The 16,906-nt window shown below is 34.1% G+C and overlaps 1 protein-coding gene across 2 annotated transcripts in view; it reads left to right on the top strand.

Annotated features, from left to right (window-relative positions):
• The window catches only part of A1cf (APOBEC1 complementation factor), a 64,460-nt gene that overhangs the window by 7,545 nt on the left and 40,009 nt on the right, over nucleotides 1-16,906 (top strand). For both annotated transcript variants that reach the window (XM_013017237.1, XM_013017236.1), the window contains exon 2: nucleotides 9,282-9,425. In XM_013017237.1, coding sequence (XP_012872691.1) covers nucleotides 9,327-9,425 — 99 coding nt within the window. In that variant the 5' untranslated portion in view covers nucleotides 9,282-9,326. The remainder of the gene's footprint in view (nucleotides 1-9,281; nucleotides 9,426-16,906) is intronic.

Here is a 16,906-nt window from a genome sequence, read left to right as displayed (position 1 = left end):
AATCCTCACTCCAAAGTGAAAATCTCCCCAATTTTGTTATTTTCATAGTTACCACAAAAAATACTTAGCCCGGTCTGGGAAGGTGGCTCAGTGGTAGAGCGCTTGCCTTGAGCTGAAGAGCTGAGGGACAGCACCCAGGCCCAGAGTTGAGGCCCCACGACCGGACCCCCCCAAAAAAATACTTAGCCCTCAAAACAACTGATAAAAATGACTATGTAGTGGGGCTGGGAAGGTGGCTCAGTGGTAGAGCACTTGCCTTGCATGCCTGAAGCCCTGGGTTCGATTCCTCAGCACCACATAAGCAAAAAGAAAAAAGCCGGAAGTGGTTCTGTGGCTCAAGTGTAGAGCGCTAGCCTTGAGCTGAAGAGCTGAGGGACAGTGCCCAGGCCCAGAGTTCAGGCCCCACAACTGGACCCCCCAAAAAAAATTAAAAATGACTGTAGTAGAAGAAGTAGCATAATAAAAAGTGTAACCACAAAGTAAATAGATCTGTCTCACATCAGTCTCTGAGGCAGAAGCAAAGGGACTTTGGAAGAACAGATTCATAAAGAAAAAAAAACTAAAAGTGGGAGGTGAGGGGACTGTGGACCATCAGGACTGCCGTGGGAGCCATCGTGGTCAGTAGCCATTTAACAGAAGTGGCTGGATAAAAATGTCAGACTCTACTGCCTATATTTTAGAACAACATGTGCTGTTCTATGCTGAGTGCCATTCTTGAAACCTTTGTTCTAAAATCAAGGAACTGGAGCACACATTACTATGCTCATTAGTGATCATTGAATCTTGAGGCCATCTCTACTCCACACCATTCAACAACTGTCTTTTTTTTGAGGACACTTGTCTACATGACAGATCCTACTGTCCTAATTGATATTTGGTATACCTTCCCCATGAGATCAGGATCTTGACTTTTTCCTTGAGGAAGCTGGCATTATGCTAACATATATGGTCAGAATTAGTTGAGTGGTACCCCTCATCCATACTGTTTTGAGTTCAGGATTTTTCTAGATGCTATGGTGAAAACGTGAGTGTAGTATGCCTTTATCTTTAGAACTGAGGAAACTGGCTTTGCTAAGGCCAACATCCAGTGATTATTTAATGCCAATGGAAAGAATGTGTTGATTATAGGATAAAAATGGGGCCTTAAGCAAATTATTGAAATCACAGTTCAGAAATTCGCTCAAACTATAGGCAAAGATTCTGTGAAATTTTTGAGAGTATCACAGAAATAGAGGCAGATAAGACTAAATGGAGTGAATGTTGCTTCCTAAAATTTAAGAACACTGGCAGTTAAATTTCAAAGTCCTGTTTTGTAGAGATATGCATAGGTTAATGCTTCCTCATGTCTTTGTAAGTTAGCACTCCAAGCTAAATCTCAGGGATTTAAAAGGATTCTCATTGAACTTAAAGGGCATTTTTAAAGCAAGTAAATGGTGAAGTATCTTAAAGCAGATAAAAATGTGTCTCTGTAATACCGTTTTAACAAGAATATGCTAAAACACAGATGTGTTACTATTGGGCCATAAGTCATAGTATTTAAAGCTTATTTTAAATGAAAATAGATTTCTATGTCTAAAATTACTTTAATCTTAAGTAAAAAAAGATTTCTAGATGTCAGGGTCATTTTGCAAGAATGATAATCTGTTGGACCGATAAGTGTGTTTAACTTTCCTAAGACTTTGGGAAATTTTTGAAATAAGTTTGTCTCTGAGTCTTAATTCTGACTCACTAAAAATGTAAATACAAAATAAAAATAAAGGGAAAAAACCTATCTCTTCCCCTTGTATATTTTAATGTCCTGATTTATTCCAGTTGTATATACACCTGTGTACTCACATATATATGTATATAAAATGCCTGCAAATTATAATTTTAATCATAAAAATATATGCATAATTTTATTATATATGGTTATTATTTTTCACTGGCAAACTCTCAGGAGCTCCAATGTTATTTTTCTCCTAATATCAGTTAATTTTTTTCTCTGTACATAATTTTACTCCAACGAAAATTCCCCAGTATCTTAGGTTTTACTATTTTATTTTCCTAGAGTTAGGACTCAGAATGATCCCAAATAAAATGCTAGATGGATTTTAACTAGTAACAAATAGTTGTCAAAGCATCATTGGCCCAATACACCTCTGCAAAAATAATTGTTTCTTTTTAGAAAGTTTTCATCACTACTGTTCTTAAGAATACTTAGAGTATCCTCTTAAAAGTAGAGGTGACAAAAACTTCTGTAACTCCAAGGAAGCCAGAGAAAGAATAAAAATGCAAGAGAGTAAGAGGCATAGGAGGAAAAAGGAATTATATGAACACTGGAAGGTGGAGGTGAACCACTCACCTCCCAAAGTACCTGTGTTATGGGGCTGTGAGAAGCACTTGTTGTTTTGGTGACCCACTCTGGCAATACTTCATAAGATGTTTCATCTTGAACCGACTGCTTTCCAACTATAACCTAGAAAACCAAAGATCAATGGAAAGTAGGAGCCAATACTTCTAATCCAAGATAAGATTAAAAGTAAATATGAAAGCTGGGTTAGATCCTGGGTCTAGTGATCAAGCATCATTTGGAAAACACTCTGCAAGGATTACTGTTTGGGTGCGATATGAATCAGCACATAACAGAGAGCTGGTAATGAACATGTGCCATTTTGGACTATATATAAAGGGGGTCAGATCAGGGTCCAAGTGAACCAAGAGCTATTATAATAGCTCATTTTCATTTCAGTACAGACGCTAAATTACAAAGTGCTGCAGATGAAGCTTGTGGTCCCACAAAAGAGAATGCAGACTCATAGCTTACCACCATCATGAGTTTCATTATGGTCCCTTGGGTTTGTCACAGCTACATGTTAAAGGAAGCAGGTAGCTATTATCGTATCTCCATCTCCTGTCTACTTTTTATTAAGGAAAAAAATAAACTCTAGAACAGTAAAGTCAGGACCCGAAGATTCAGCTCATCTGTCTGTCGCTTCCTACCTATGTGATCTTGGCCACATTAACCCACATTTCTCCATCTTGGTTTATTACTTGTGCTAATTACTGAGTAATTTTTCTATGATTACACAGTTGTACAGAGAGGTTTCAGTTCATCATGTCAGTTTGCGAGTACAATGCTTCTTGGTCTATTACCCCTTCCATTGTTCTCCTCTCACCTATCCCAACTCTACCTTTATGAGGATAAAATGGATCATATTTTAAGGTTTTGAAACATATCATGCAATATGTGCTTGGTAAATGTTTTCTATTTTATTATTCTTATTTTAAAACTTTTGCCATATAACAGGTTAAAAATAAAACAGTATCTCAGTTTTTGTTTTAGTTTGTATTTTCCTGATTGTTCAAGATGACCATAATTAAGCCATAAGTTTATGAGCTATTTTCATTTGTTAAATTGACTATCCCTTGAGTCACTTTATTGCTGATTTTAAAGTAATCTTTATATATATATATATATATATATATATACATATATATATATATATATATCATGTCTCTGGCTTCTTTTTAATGTTATTTTGACAATATAGAAGGTGTAATTTTTTATGTAGATAAGCCGGTTAGACTTTGTTTATTATGACTCTTTACACATTAGTTTGGAAGACCTTCTCCTGAAATGAGTGAATTGTTCTGTTATGCTTTCTTCTAGTGGTTATACAACATTGTTTAAAGATTATCCCTTACACTTAGAATGGGAGCATGGGTTATTAGGTGATATGTCAACTGTGTCTCTTTCTCAAATTGTTTATGACACTGCTATTTGCAGATTCCAATATAAACAAAACTAGGGTCCAAGGATTTTATTCCATTCCATTCACCTAATTGTCTATCTCCACATTTGATTTGATCTTGCTAATTTTGTTTACACTTTGTTTATACATTGTATGATATCAATACTTTACTGCATATTATACTGCCAGATGATTGACAAAAACAAATTTTCAAATGCCAAAAAATATTATTGGGATTTTAGTGAGAAACATGCTAGATTTATAGATTTATAGGAAAAATAGGCATTTTTATAATAATGAAATAACAAGCTCTTTCAGTAGAATTTTACCATTTTATCCACGTAAGTTTTTGACATTTCTCAAACTTCAGTGGAAGATTCTATTTCCTTAATGTTTTCCTCTCACATTTTGTTTGACTTTTTCTCTTAGAAAATATTTATACTTGCCTTTGCAGCATTCTTTTATTTGTTGTAATAGTCTTACATGGTTGATTTATTAGTTCCTAATGAGACTGAATAATTGCACTGTTTCAATATTGAGGATAAAGTGTGTTACATGTTTACTGACAGATGCTATTTGCCAATAAAAGGATGTATTGTTCTACTGGTAACCTAAGAAGTGTTTGTTATTTTTTAACAACAAAAATTTCATTTAATCTTAAATATATAACCCCAATACACAAGTTAAGTATCAATGTTTATATGCTTAAAAAAATAGAACAAGTCTCAGAAAAGTTAAAATCATAAGACTTGTCTAGTCCAAAATTGACATAGCCAAAACTAATGCAAAATTTATTACACATTCCTTAATAACTTGTTATTAATGCTTTAATGACAATAGAGAGGATTCTGGTTATTTTTCTGATGGTTTTTACTTTTGAAAAATAAGATGTCACATATTGAGACTGTGTGACATTACTATAGCTACTGTTGGAATTTATACATGGATGTTCTGTGTTAATTTTTCTTTGCCTCATGATAAAAGCTCAATTAAAGGGCTAATTCTCTAACTTATTTCCAAAATAAACCTGAGATCAATTGTTTTCAATACCAAATAAAAACATTACAATGTGAAATGTTACCACCTCAGGTCCAGAGGCTCCTACTCAATTACAAAAGAACACCTCTCCACTGCTTATCATTGAAAAAGGTTTTCTCCATATTCAATTTTTATTTTATCCTCTCCAAGCTATTTTTCTAGACTCTCTAAATGTGCTTTTCTTGTCTTACTGATGTTTTTCCCTGTTTATCATTTTGGTAGACCTTAAAAAAATAAAGTTTAATACATCACTTTGAGTTTTCCAGTTATCCATATATATTATACCTGGACCACAAAACCCTCCAACATTCCCACAACTTCCAGCAAATCCAAATCACAATTCTCAGTGCAAAGCCCTTCTGGCTTGTTTTCCCAACTTGGTTTTCCGTGTGGGAACAATTTTTTGTGTACAAAATAAATTCATTTTATTCTATCCAGAATAGAGTTGCAATTGCAGAATAGCAGATAACGTTCATCAGATTCAGTACAATTTTGAAAAACATAGTTTTTTTTCCCTTTTCATCTCTTTTCCTCTCTTCTAACTTCCTTCTTATCTCTGTATCCATGCCACCTTCTCTGAACCAGATCCCAGTGGTACTGGAGGCCATAGGGGTCATGAACTCTTGTTCTGACCTTGTCCATCTGTGAACTCTGGATGAACTCTATTGAGCAGTGCAGCCAAGCAAGGGATATAGAATGAATTCTATCCTCCTCTGACCTCTAATTCTTTCTTCATTAAATGGGTACTAACATTTGCAAATATAAAATAAGAAAGGCATATAGAAGAAAAAAAGGATGATTTTATGTTTAGAAAACAAAGAAGTATTTCAAAATATCAACTCTTTTTCAAACATGTTGAAAACTCTTTTTCAAACATGAGATACTTTTCCTTATCCCTCTATGAGGTAGGCATAAATAAATGCAGAGAAACCATAAAAATCAATTTGTCACATAATGATAGTTTCTTCTAGAATAGAGCTCTCAGGAAGTCATTGAAATAGGGTATTTGGTTCAGGTCATTTTTACTTTTCATTGAGAGCAAATCAATTCAATTCCTTTAAATTGTTGGTCAATGTTTTTCAGTTATTCCACAACTATCTATTAAGTTAGCAGGAGAATCACAAGTTAAACTTTTTGGGCAAACAACCATGAGTAAAGATAGTCTCCATACTTAGCAAACGGACACGAATAAAAAAGACAGAAGCAAATAATTACAGTGCTGTGTGTAGCAACAATATGGACATGTACTGGATTTGTACAGGCAGCCCTCATTGATATCCATGGAGATTGTCAAAGAAAATACCACAGAACAAACATTTTAATAAAACCAGGAAGGAATGGTAAGGCCAAAGTGGGCAAATCAAGAGACATGGGAAGGAAAGACACCCCAAGCAATAAGCTAGGAGTTACAAAGGAGCATGCTCTGTGAGTGTCAGGGCATATACCTAGGATCCAGTCCTTAAATGAAAGTGAATCATGCTTATCTTGGGGTTCATTTCATCTAACATCAACTTATCTGACCTTTTCTGCTTGACTCAGACATATACTAGTTATTGCAAATAAGGGAAACCATAGGACCTATATTTCTTTGGCCCTGTCTTACTTCACTTAATATAAATTTTTCCAAGTCTTTCCATTTCCTAACAAATGGGGCAATGTCATTCTTTCTGATGGAGGCATAGAATTCCCTTGTGTATATATAACAAATGAACCCCAAGATAAGTATTCAAATGTTTTTTCTTTCATGCAATTGTTTCTAACATATTTATAAGATGAGTTCTTTGTTGCTTTGTATCTCCCTCCCCCATGGTATAACCCCTGCTTTCACTGTATTTGTTGTTGGTATAATTTGTGGAGGGGAAGGGAAAAAACAAATCATAGGGATAAATAGGGATACAGGTAGACCCATTGCAACAATGAGATGTACAAGTCATTATGTCGAAAAATGAACTTTACAACTTTGGCGGGGAGAGGGGGGAGATAGGAAGGGATGGGAAGGAATGGGAAGGGGAAACAAAGGAGGAGTCTACAATGCTTGATAAGAAATGTACTCATTATCGTGCCCATGTAATTGCAACCCCTCTGTTCACTATTTTCACAATATAAAAAAAAAGTGAATCATGCTTCAGTTGAGGATGGTAAGACAAGACAGTTTAAAGAACTTCTCTAGAGAATCCAGTGAGGAACAAAATTTTAGCTCCATGAATTCTAATTCCTTTGTCTGTGTTCCTATGTAAGCCTTATTCTACCTAGCAGCAGCATGCACTGGTTGTTTAACCCTTTCTTTACTTGACTTCCAAACCATCTCATCCACTTGGTTTTCTGCTATATTTTCAATGTCTTGAAAGATCATGGAAAAATAGTATATAGTATAATCAACAGGGGCTGGGAAGGTGGCTCAGTGGTAGAGCACTTGCCTTGCATGCATGAGGCCCTGGGTTCGATTCCTCAGCACCACATAAGCAAAAAGAAAAAAGCCGGAAGTGGTGCTGTGGCTCAAGTGGAAGAGTTGAGAGACAGCGCCCAAGCCCCAGAGTTCAGGCCCCACAACCGGACCCCCCAAAAAAATAAAAAAGAAAGAAGTAATCAACATTTATGAGTGCTTGGTTTTGATTCTATTGCCTTAATCAATACATTGGAAATTATTTTTTCAAAGTGTTCTAGTCTGAGATCTAAAGAATTAATAATGTACTAAATTAGGCAATATATTACAAAATCTCCATTTCAAAATTGACTAAGCTTTTGAACAAAAGTTCAACTTGCTTTAAAAAATATTTATCTGGAATTCAAATTCACCCACTAGATTAGGTCAATATTGGGAGAGGGTATGACTTTTGAGAAGTAAAAATTGAAGATCAAGAGTCTGCTTTATGTTTTGCATTGTTTTTGTTGCATTGTTTTGTTGTGCTGGGGATGGGACAGAAGGCCTCACTCCTGTAGTAAAGAGCTTCACCACTGAGTAACCTCAGTCTGTAAAAGGTTACTTACAGCAAATTCTAAATCTTATTTTTGTCCTAGTTTCAAAGATTTCAACCTAATTTTTTTTAAATAACTTCAAAGTGAAGTCATATGTGATCAAAGAGTAAGCAAGAATTATGAGAAAAGTCAGAGGTAAAATAGCCACATTGTATACAGAGGATGACCTAATCCATCCCTGTATCAGCTGACAGATATTCTCCCTTCTGGCATCTTACATTATTCCTTTGGGTGAAAATATTAGGTTCTGAATAACAGTTAACAAATATGATGGAGGGTTATTCTTCAATCACTTCAAAACTGGAATATCTATTATTACTATTATTAATAGTGCAATATTAATAATAATAATTATCATGATAGCATTGACATTCCTTTAAGTATTATAGATCACTATTCTATCACTTAAATAATAGTATTTTTAGCAATAAAATACCTTGAGCTGCATTTTTATGAAATTATCATTCACATTTTTTCTTTCATTTGATTTTTCTTTACCCATTTTCCTACATTATTAGTTATTGTTAATTCTTATTCTTTAAATGATAATAAAAGTAATATAAAGAAATATCTAATGCATTTATTAGAAAACTTTCAAGAGAAACCATGATCAAAAACCAATAGGCTTGTATTTGGTCCACTCCACTGGTAAAGCCATTCCCTCTGTCCTGAGCAGCTCCTATTCTAACCCAGCCCAATAACATTCATGCCAGCATAGAGAGGCACTCCAGGTATCATCCTACCACAGCCTAGAGTCTTCAGAATAACTATTATCCTTGTCCTGAGAACCTGTAAATTTGAGCAACCACCACATTTGCAATGAGGTTCAAATCATGTGTTTGTTCCAACAGAAAAATCTAACAAAATGTTATACTTCTGTATTTATATCTTTGTACACAATATGGACCTGTGAAATTTTTCATGCTTTCTTAGATTGTACAAAGGGTTCACATGCTTCATTGAGTGGTACATAATCCAGGCTCATTAAACTTTTCTAAAACCCTCATAAAATAATCCATAACCCTGGTTTTGTTCAAATCTATCTTACATTTGTATCACCTGTTATTTGCACACACTATGCTAGACATTTTTCTCTGGAAGAGAGAAAGTGGGAAGATAAACATTTTAGGTAACATAGAACAGAAAAATGAAGCCCTTTGATGCCCTATCTTATTGGGTTAATAATCATGCCTTCTTCCTGTATCTGTAGGGACCATCCTTCCAATTTTTTAAATTGTCATGAACCAATTTACACAAGATCAGCAGTCTAAATGGATTATGAGTACTGTTTGTTGCTAACTTCCAAATTTCAACTAAATTCAACATTTTTAACAACTTGTTGGGATTTTTTGGGGGGTTTGGTTTGACTTGTTTGGTCTTATTCTTATGGTTGCATTGTATTGTGGCTGTTTGTCTTAACGAGTGGGCTCGTTTACAGACAATGTTTCCCTCCGTAAAGATGGCCTTTATGAACAGGACGGGTTTGCACTTGGCAACAGTAATTTACTTAATTTATCTTAAATTTGGTTTCAGTGAGCAACCCTAATTAACCTGATTTTTTGCTGATAATCACTGTCAATGGAATCAAATCACAAATCCGGGGATGGATTGAGCGGCACCCAGAAGGAAGCGGCCCTCCGCGCACTGGTCCAGCGCACAGGATATAGCTTGGTCCAGGTAGGAATTTCTTGTGAAGTCTGCTAAGATTCGTCACTGAACTCACAGCACAGTGGGACTCGTAGCATTCTCAGAGGTAAAACATGCAGAGTCGGTTAGGCAACTCGTCAGATAGATTTCTCTTTACTGAAAAGAAAAAAATTGTCTCTTGTCAGTTTTGTAGGTAGCCTTGATGGTGTTGATCCTATGATGTGTTATCTAGTCAAACATAAACATGCAATTTGAAAACAGAATCAGTACCTAAAGCCTGAGAGATTGTCACCACTGCCAAAGAGTGTCTTAAAATACGAAAAGGCAGGTGGGATTTTCAGTTCTTGGAGATGAAGAAATCATGTTTCAAGCACTGGCAGAGAACAAGCTCCTCAGGAAGGAACTTTGGTTTCCAAAGAGATCATTACAAATATAGGAATACTTCTAGATGAGAGTGGGGGGTAGGGGAAAGAACTTTGCGAGTCTCATGATTTGTTTGTTTGCTAGAAGTAGACACTAATCCAGTCTAAAATATATTACCTTAACTTTTGTCCATAGTAGAACATTTGGAAAAGAAAACAAGACTGGTCAAACCATTCATAGATATTCGTTCTTAGGAATTATCTGTAGTTCCTTTAAAGAATATATGCTGCACTAAATAGCAAAGTAGTGTTATCCTATTAGAACAAATAATATTGCTCATTTTCTAGTAAGAGAATTTATCTTAATCTTTCAACGGTGCCTTTCTACCTTAAACAAATTTAGGTGCCACTATGAATAAAAGTGCCATGTGATTAATAGTAAAATATGTAGCAGGATCCTTTCATTATATTTGTCAGATTGCTAATCATACTACATTCCATTTCCAACTAATTTTATTAACCATAATATGCTTTGTTATGCATAATCCAATGCTCAACATTATTTATATTCACACAATGAAGAGTGCTACTTTACACTTTCTTAAGATTTTAAAAACCCTATTATTTCATGTTTAACTTTTTCAAGTTTTATTTAAATCAAAGGAGACACTAATGTATTTATTTCAATAGTTAATGAATGTTAAAATATTTTATAATCATCAGTAATCATTTAATGTTTTCTTCTCTAAAATCCATATGCCACAAGTAAATAATTTAAAAGTTTTGGGTAGCTTTTCACTCTGCTTAAAGGAGTATTTTCTAATCAGTAGAGAAAATTCTATAGAATATGTAATCTACAAAATAAGTATATTTAACTTTATTTTTAATGTCTGGTATAGTTAAATGCAAAGAGCGAGTTTCCTTTCCTTTGGCAACAATGCTTCTATAATATTTTATAAAATAAAACATGTTTTTAAATAAGATCTTTTTTTATTTTTATCTTCCTAACATCTAAAATATACCAGTTGCAAGGGCTGTGGTAGGAGAAAGCATTTCAAAGCTTTTAAAAGCCATATACCACTCTTCATATATCTAAGGTGCTTCACGTCTCTTATTTTCCAGTCATAGAGACTAAGTATGGACAAACCTATCTAGAGCAAACTTTCGATTACCTAGCCATCACAAACCTAAAGTTTAAAAACAAGGAAATTATGAAGTGAACTCAATAGAGGTGTTTTTTAAATCAGTATGTCCAACAAATAGAATCTAAGGGAAATAATCTTGAAATGTTAAAGATTACCCATTTTTCTTTATTCTGATGCTGGCTCTTCCTTTTACCCCAAAATAAAATTCAGGGCAAGTTTCATGACTTTCCACTATTAAAAGTTTTTTTTTAACTGAAACATTAATTAATCCTAGTACAATTATTTTTTTTAAAAAATCACCATTTCCCTTCTTCATGCACATCAGAGTGGAGAGTGATTTTGATAATCTTGACATATGTTTCTGCTCCAGCTTGCTAGCTACAGTTTCTGACTTGGATATGAAACACAGAGAGAGAGGGAGAGAGAAAAGGTAAAAGCAGGGAAGGGAGTGGATATAGAGGTTTAAGCCTGTAATTCCAATATTGTAGCAGATCAATCTTAAATTCCAAGCCAGCCTGTACTGCATAGATAGACCCCCATCTCAAACTAAACAAAAGAGAACTAAGAGCAAAGGAGAAAAAGTCAAAAAAGTTTGTTTGTTTTTTTTCCTTTGCCAAAGGGAAGGAAAGTTTTTACTTCACTAGTTCTAGCATTGGCTCTCTGGACCTGATAAGTATTGAAAGCGTGTGGTATAGTTTATAGGATTTTTAGACTTCTACTGAAGACTTGGCTGCACTTTTCTCTGACTCAACTTCTTTCTTCTGAGCTCCTTTAGGCACTAGGCAGTGGATTTTCGAGAGGATGAAAGATAACATTTGGTTTCTCTATGTAATCCAGCCTTAGTTTCCGGGAGACACACATATATTGCTTATCTTGGTAAATCTACAGGTATAGATAGCACAAAGCAACCTCCTAGCTTCCAGAATATTAGAACAGCATTTTTAAGGATTAACATATGAGAGCCATACCAAAGGTGGAGTACCAAGGCCCCTTCACCACTCACCTGAAGATAACTCAGGACCATTCCCCAGTTTAACGGCTGGGAGCACATTTTCTATGTGTTGTTCTTACCATTCTTCCCCTGCTTTACATAAAATAAAAGGCACTTCCCAATTCCTCCTTCCAAACATCTTTGTGTAAATCCTAAAGACTCTTTTCAAGTGTTTCACTAAGCTTTGCTAAGCTGCTAGGATATAAGGAAGTAAAAATACAAAAAGGGCTTTCTTCTATCTCTTCATCCTCCTGTGGGCAAGGACCCTATGTATATCACTGAGGTAATTTATCTCAGTGCATAAACCAGAGGCCCAAACTCACTCTTAAAATCCTCTTAAAATAAAATCATACCCAGTTACTAACAGCGATCATTTAAAAAATTCTGCAGGACAGGAAATTGTGACCCCTCATTTTCAAATTATAAGAAAGTTTGCAAATTTATTTTTTAAAGAGAGTCAATACTAAAGATTCATAAAAAATTTTACCCCAGTAAAAAAAACCTCATAGCTATGATTTAAGACTATTTTCATAAGAGAAAAAATAGAAACTATAATTTAAAATGGTTTCATATAAAATACTCCTAAACTATATAGCCAATTTGTATGATACTTTCATCTATATATTCTATAAACTCAAAAATGTTAATAATTAGGATTTAGCTCATAAGTTAATTGTAATCATAAAACCAACAAAATAATAGTAAACATTTATTGGGCATTCTCGTCCTATCTGTTCTGTGTATATTACTTCTTTTAATCCTTACTAACACACAATGAGATAGCTCCTAGGATCATTTACAATGCCTAATGAGAAAAACAATGTCAAAAGTTTATATAACATAGAGGATTTATAAGCCATGATTCCATTTTTTTTGGCCCAAATTTCTGGCCAGCTTGAGAAAATTAAAAGCTGCTATATTGTAATCTTTAAGATTGTAATTTTAGAGATTAGCATATCAAGGTGTGCCAAAAATGTCTTAATATTTGAGTCCAAATTTTGTAACGAGTCATGTTAATATTTACTAGAAGAATTACTTTTGGATCACAATTTCTCTAATAACATAGAAACTTAAAATTTCAAAAGCTAGTATTTGAAACTAAAATCTCTAATAAAAATGTAAATATATACATGATGAAATAATTTTGAGTGAGTTAAAAATCCCTTCTAATTTGTATTGGAAAATGTGGTAAATTGTCCATGATTTCCAATTAGAAGAGCTACAATCTAGCCTGTTCCTCACCACATACAAGTTGTATGATCTTGAACAGGTGCTTTAACTACTTTGGTCCTTAATTTCCCAAAAGATGAGCAAGTTCCTTACCCCACTCTATCAGCTATGATTTTGTGATTCTTTGTACTTGGAATCTAGATAACTCATAGTGAAAGAATAAACTTAGGCATGTGTCAAGACACAACTTCAATAGTTGAATTTAAGAAAAAATAATTCTTTAGTCTCAATTCTTCTATCCTCTTTCTCTGAATTATAAGAAAGATGAAGGTGGTTATCAAAATTGAAAGAAGGCAGCATCAGCATCTGCTTTACAGTTTTAAAAACCTCACTCTGTACAAAAGTGAAGATGAAGAGCATCTCAATCTATAAATGAGGGTTTAGAATTTTGGAATTTGCTACTTACATTCCAAAGGATTTACTTTTGCTATGTCTTTGAAGTCTCCGATATTAAATGTTGGATTCTTGCTAAACAAGAATTTGAAACACAGGGTAATGAATTTGTGCTCTCTTATCACTAGCAGGACAAATACAACTACCAAAAATAGCATTTTGCAAGTTACTTAATAACATGAGTTAGTTTTTCACATGGCAACTACTACAATAACACATACTTGTCATACTTGTGAGAGTTTAAACACAAGTTTGGAGTCTTTATAAATGGAATATTTTGGTAATTGATGACTAAATTTTTTTCATCAAAGGATTTCAGAGTGTAACACAGGCCCTAACTTGCATACAGTAAGCATTCAATAAATACCACTGATAAACAGTTGACAACTGAACCTTGTTAGGTAAATTAAATTGGCAGCCGAGAAAGAGAGTAGGTATTCAGGCAAGTGAAAGGTTTATTTGTAGGCTTCCTCTAGTCAAGTTGGAAGCCCATGCAGCAGCAATAAAAAGGCTAAACCAGAGGCTGGCAGCGATTTACCAAGGCCAGGGGCAGGAGAAGGTGTGGCCACACCCAATGTGGATGTGAACTGAGAGGGGGGTAGGGGAGGGAGAAGGTCACTGCCTCCAAGTGTGCCACTTACCTAGGTGATGCAGGTACTGTGTGGAGACTTAACCAAGAGGAGGGAGGAGGAGTCTGCTCCACCTTCCCAGAGCCAACCTTACAAACCTTGGTATTTGTACAATGCCATAGAGAAATGAGCTACAGTGTTAACATGCAAACAGTCTTTGAGTCTGAATAATGGAATTATTTTTGTGAGGTTTTGTTCTTTTTTTAAAATTCCTAATGGTATTTCTCAGACTTTCTAAAGCTAGTGTGCATTTATTTGATAGTTAAAGAAAAAGAAAAGAAAAAAAACTCTCACATTCTAATTATCCTTTTCTCGAGAGTGAATAAACACTAGGAAGTAGGCTGGTTCCTCCACCTGGAAATTTCTCCTTACAATAAGGAAGCACATTCTTATAGATGAACACATTCACACATTCAGAAAGCTTCCCACCCAATGTGGGTCATTATACTAATTTGAATTCTACTATAACTAATGTTAAATATACACCTAATAAAGATGTAGACTCAAGAGTAGAATAGACTCAGGATGACAATGCTTATCATATATTTTAAATAGTTTAAATTATATTTTTAGTTTGTACAATTATCCTATTGATTACCTGTTGTTTCTTCAAGTCATCATAGCACAATCCATGATTATGAGCTCTAATAGTCTCATCACTTTCTTAAACCAATGCTTGCCCTGGGAAAAAATACAAGTTTTTTTTTCTGTTTTCTTTCTATTATTGAAAACAATGAATCAATGGTATACCTTGGTATTGCAGATCTATAAAACATTTCCTAACATAAAGTACATATAAAATACATGAGCTAAAATGAATGTGTCAAAGATTAAAATGATTATATAAGGCAGGCTCAAATGAGGAATAGAGCAAACAATACCAAAAAAGATGAGGGTATTTTTTGGATAAGGACCTATAATTTCCTGCATTTTATGCCTGAAATGAGAAAAATATTTACATATTGGGATGTTTATCAAGGGTAATTTATATTTTTAAAATTAAATATCTCTTAACTGCTTAATAAAATGTCATGGCTACATTAAAACAAAATCATCTTTATATTTTGAAGTTATATAACCACATAAAACTAGTTCCTCAAATTCTTTTCTTGGTTATGAGTGTCTACATCCCAATAGCTAACTAAAATTCTGAATGCTACTTATATTTGTTTAAAATATTTTAAATTATTAACATGCAATTTTTAAAAGTGGAAAATAAAAAATATACAATCTGTCATTGGGCCTGGTTTTTCTTGTTTGATGCTCCTCTTTACTTTCTAAAGTTTCTCTAATAAATATGGATACTTTTGTGATAAAAGAAAAATGTAGAAAAATTCCAAGAATGATTTAATTTTTAGGACTGGATTTATATGTGATTTAAAGCATAATTACTACACATTAAGAGTAAAAAAATTCTGGGAAAATTTTACGGAAATTTTTCATTATTTCAATACAGGTTCATTCAGCTATTCTTTCTAATCCTTTATACATTTGATATTTGCTTTCTGTCGATAGTCTCATATTTTTATTTTGCAGGTAGGAAATAAGCCTCAAAATTACACATTTAAAAGCCATGTAAACAAACTATGATCCATGGGCCAAATGTGGCCAAAGCTATTTTCCTAGTCATGAAGGCTACAAATGGTCTTGACTCTTTCTTAATGGTTGCTTTAAAACAAATCCAAAAATATCAATTATCTGACTATTTACAGAAAACATTTGCTGATCTAAATATTCATCCCATCCACTACTCTGCATTAGAAGCCAACCAATAGATCTTAAACAAAACAGCCTATCACAGAGAAATGTTTGAGTTTCTCCAGAGGAAGCTCAAAATATAACTCAATGATAACTCAAGATCTCAACCTTCATTCATACTACCTATGGATTCCATAAAGAGAAACATGGTTTCTGCCTCTACAAAGATGTTTCTCATAGGGAAGACAGAAAATAAGTGAAGAAATAAAGTAAGCAAAGGAAATAGGTGCTGTGAATATCAAAAACCAGGTTGTGTAACAGGTTCAGGTGACCTTCTTCAGAAAACTTGATACTAAAGCTGAGATGTACAGTTCTAGAGCAGACACAATAGGTCTATCAACTGTTAAAGGTCAATGACAAAAACAATCCTAGAGGCAGGGAGAGAGAAGAAACAAATAAGATAAAAAGGAATTTCAGTGGGTGTATAACACAGTAGCATAGTAACATAGCTCTCAGCAGAAACCTTATAGGCCAGTTCTGAAGGAAACTATCTTGCTAGCCATAAAGAATACTGTATTAGCAAAAGGATCTTTCAGAAATAAAAACAATAAAAATTTTCACAGATAAACGAAAGTGGAGGGCATCTGTCATCACTGAACTTTTACAGAAAAAGATAAGGGGAAGTTTTTTCAAGACAGAATACTAATGAATAGAAGGAAAACATCTTAAGATATAAAAATTCAGTGGTAAAGCAAGGATCCAGTGAAATTCAGAATATTCTATTATTATAATCTTGGCATTTTTATATATTTAGTACAAAGAGCAAGAAATGGAACTATTACAAGTAAAATATAATAGCAATAACAGGGTTTTGTGCATGATTCAATGTATAGTACTCCCTTGGCATGTAGAAGGCCCTGGATTCTATCCTTAGCATTACAAATACTGCTGCTGCTACTGCTGCGATAGAAGAAGAAGAAGGAGAAGGAGAAGGAGAAGAAGAAGAAGAAGAAGAAGAAGAAGAAGAAGAAGAAGAAGAAGAAGAAGAAGAAGAAGAAGAAGA

The sequence above is a fragment of the Dipodomys ordii genome, unplaced genomic scaffold (genome assembly GCF_000151885.1).
Source record: "Dipodomys ordii isolate 6190 unplaced genomic scaffold, Dord_2.0 Scaffold34, whole genome shotgun sequence".
In the NCBI taxonomy this organism is placed as follows: domain Eukaryota; kingdom Metazoa; phylum Chordata; class Mammalia; order Rodentia; family Heteromyidae; genus Dipodomys; species Dipodomys ordii.
The sequence above is the reverse complement of the archived record's forward strand: the minus strand, read 5'-3'. Positions and strand labels throughout refer to the sequence as shown.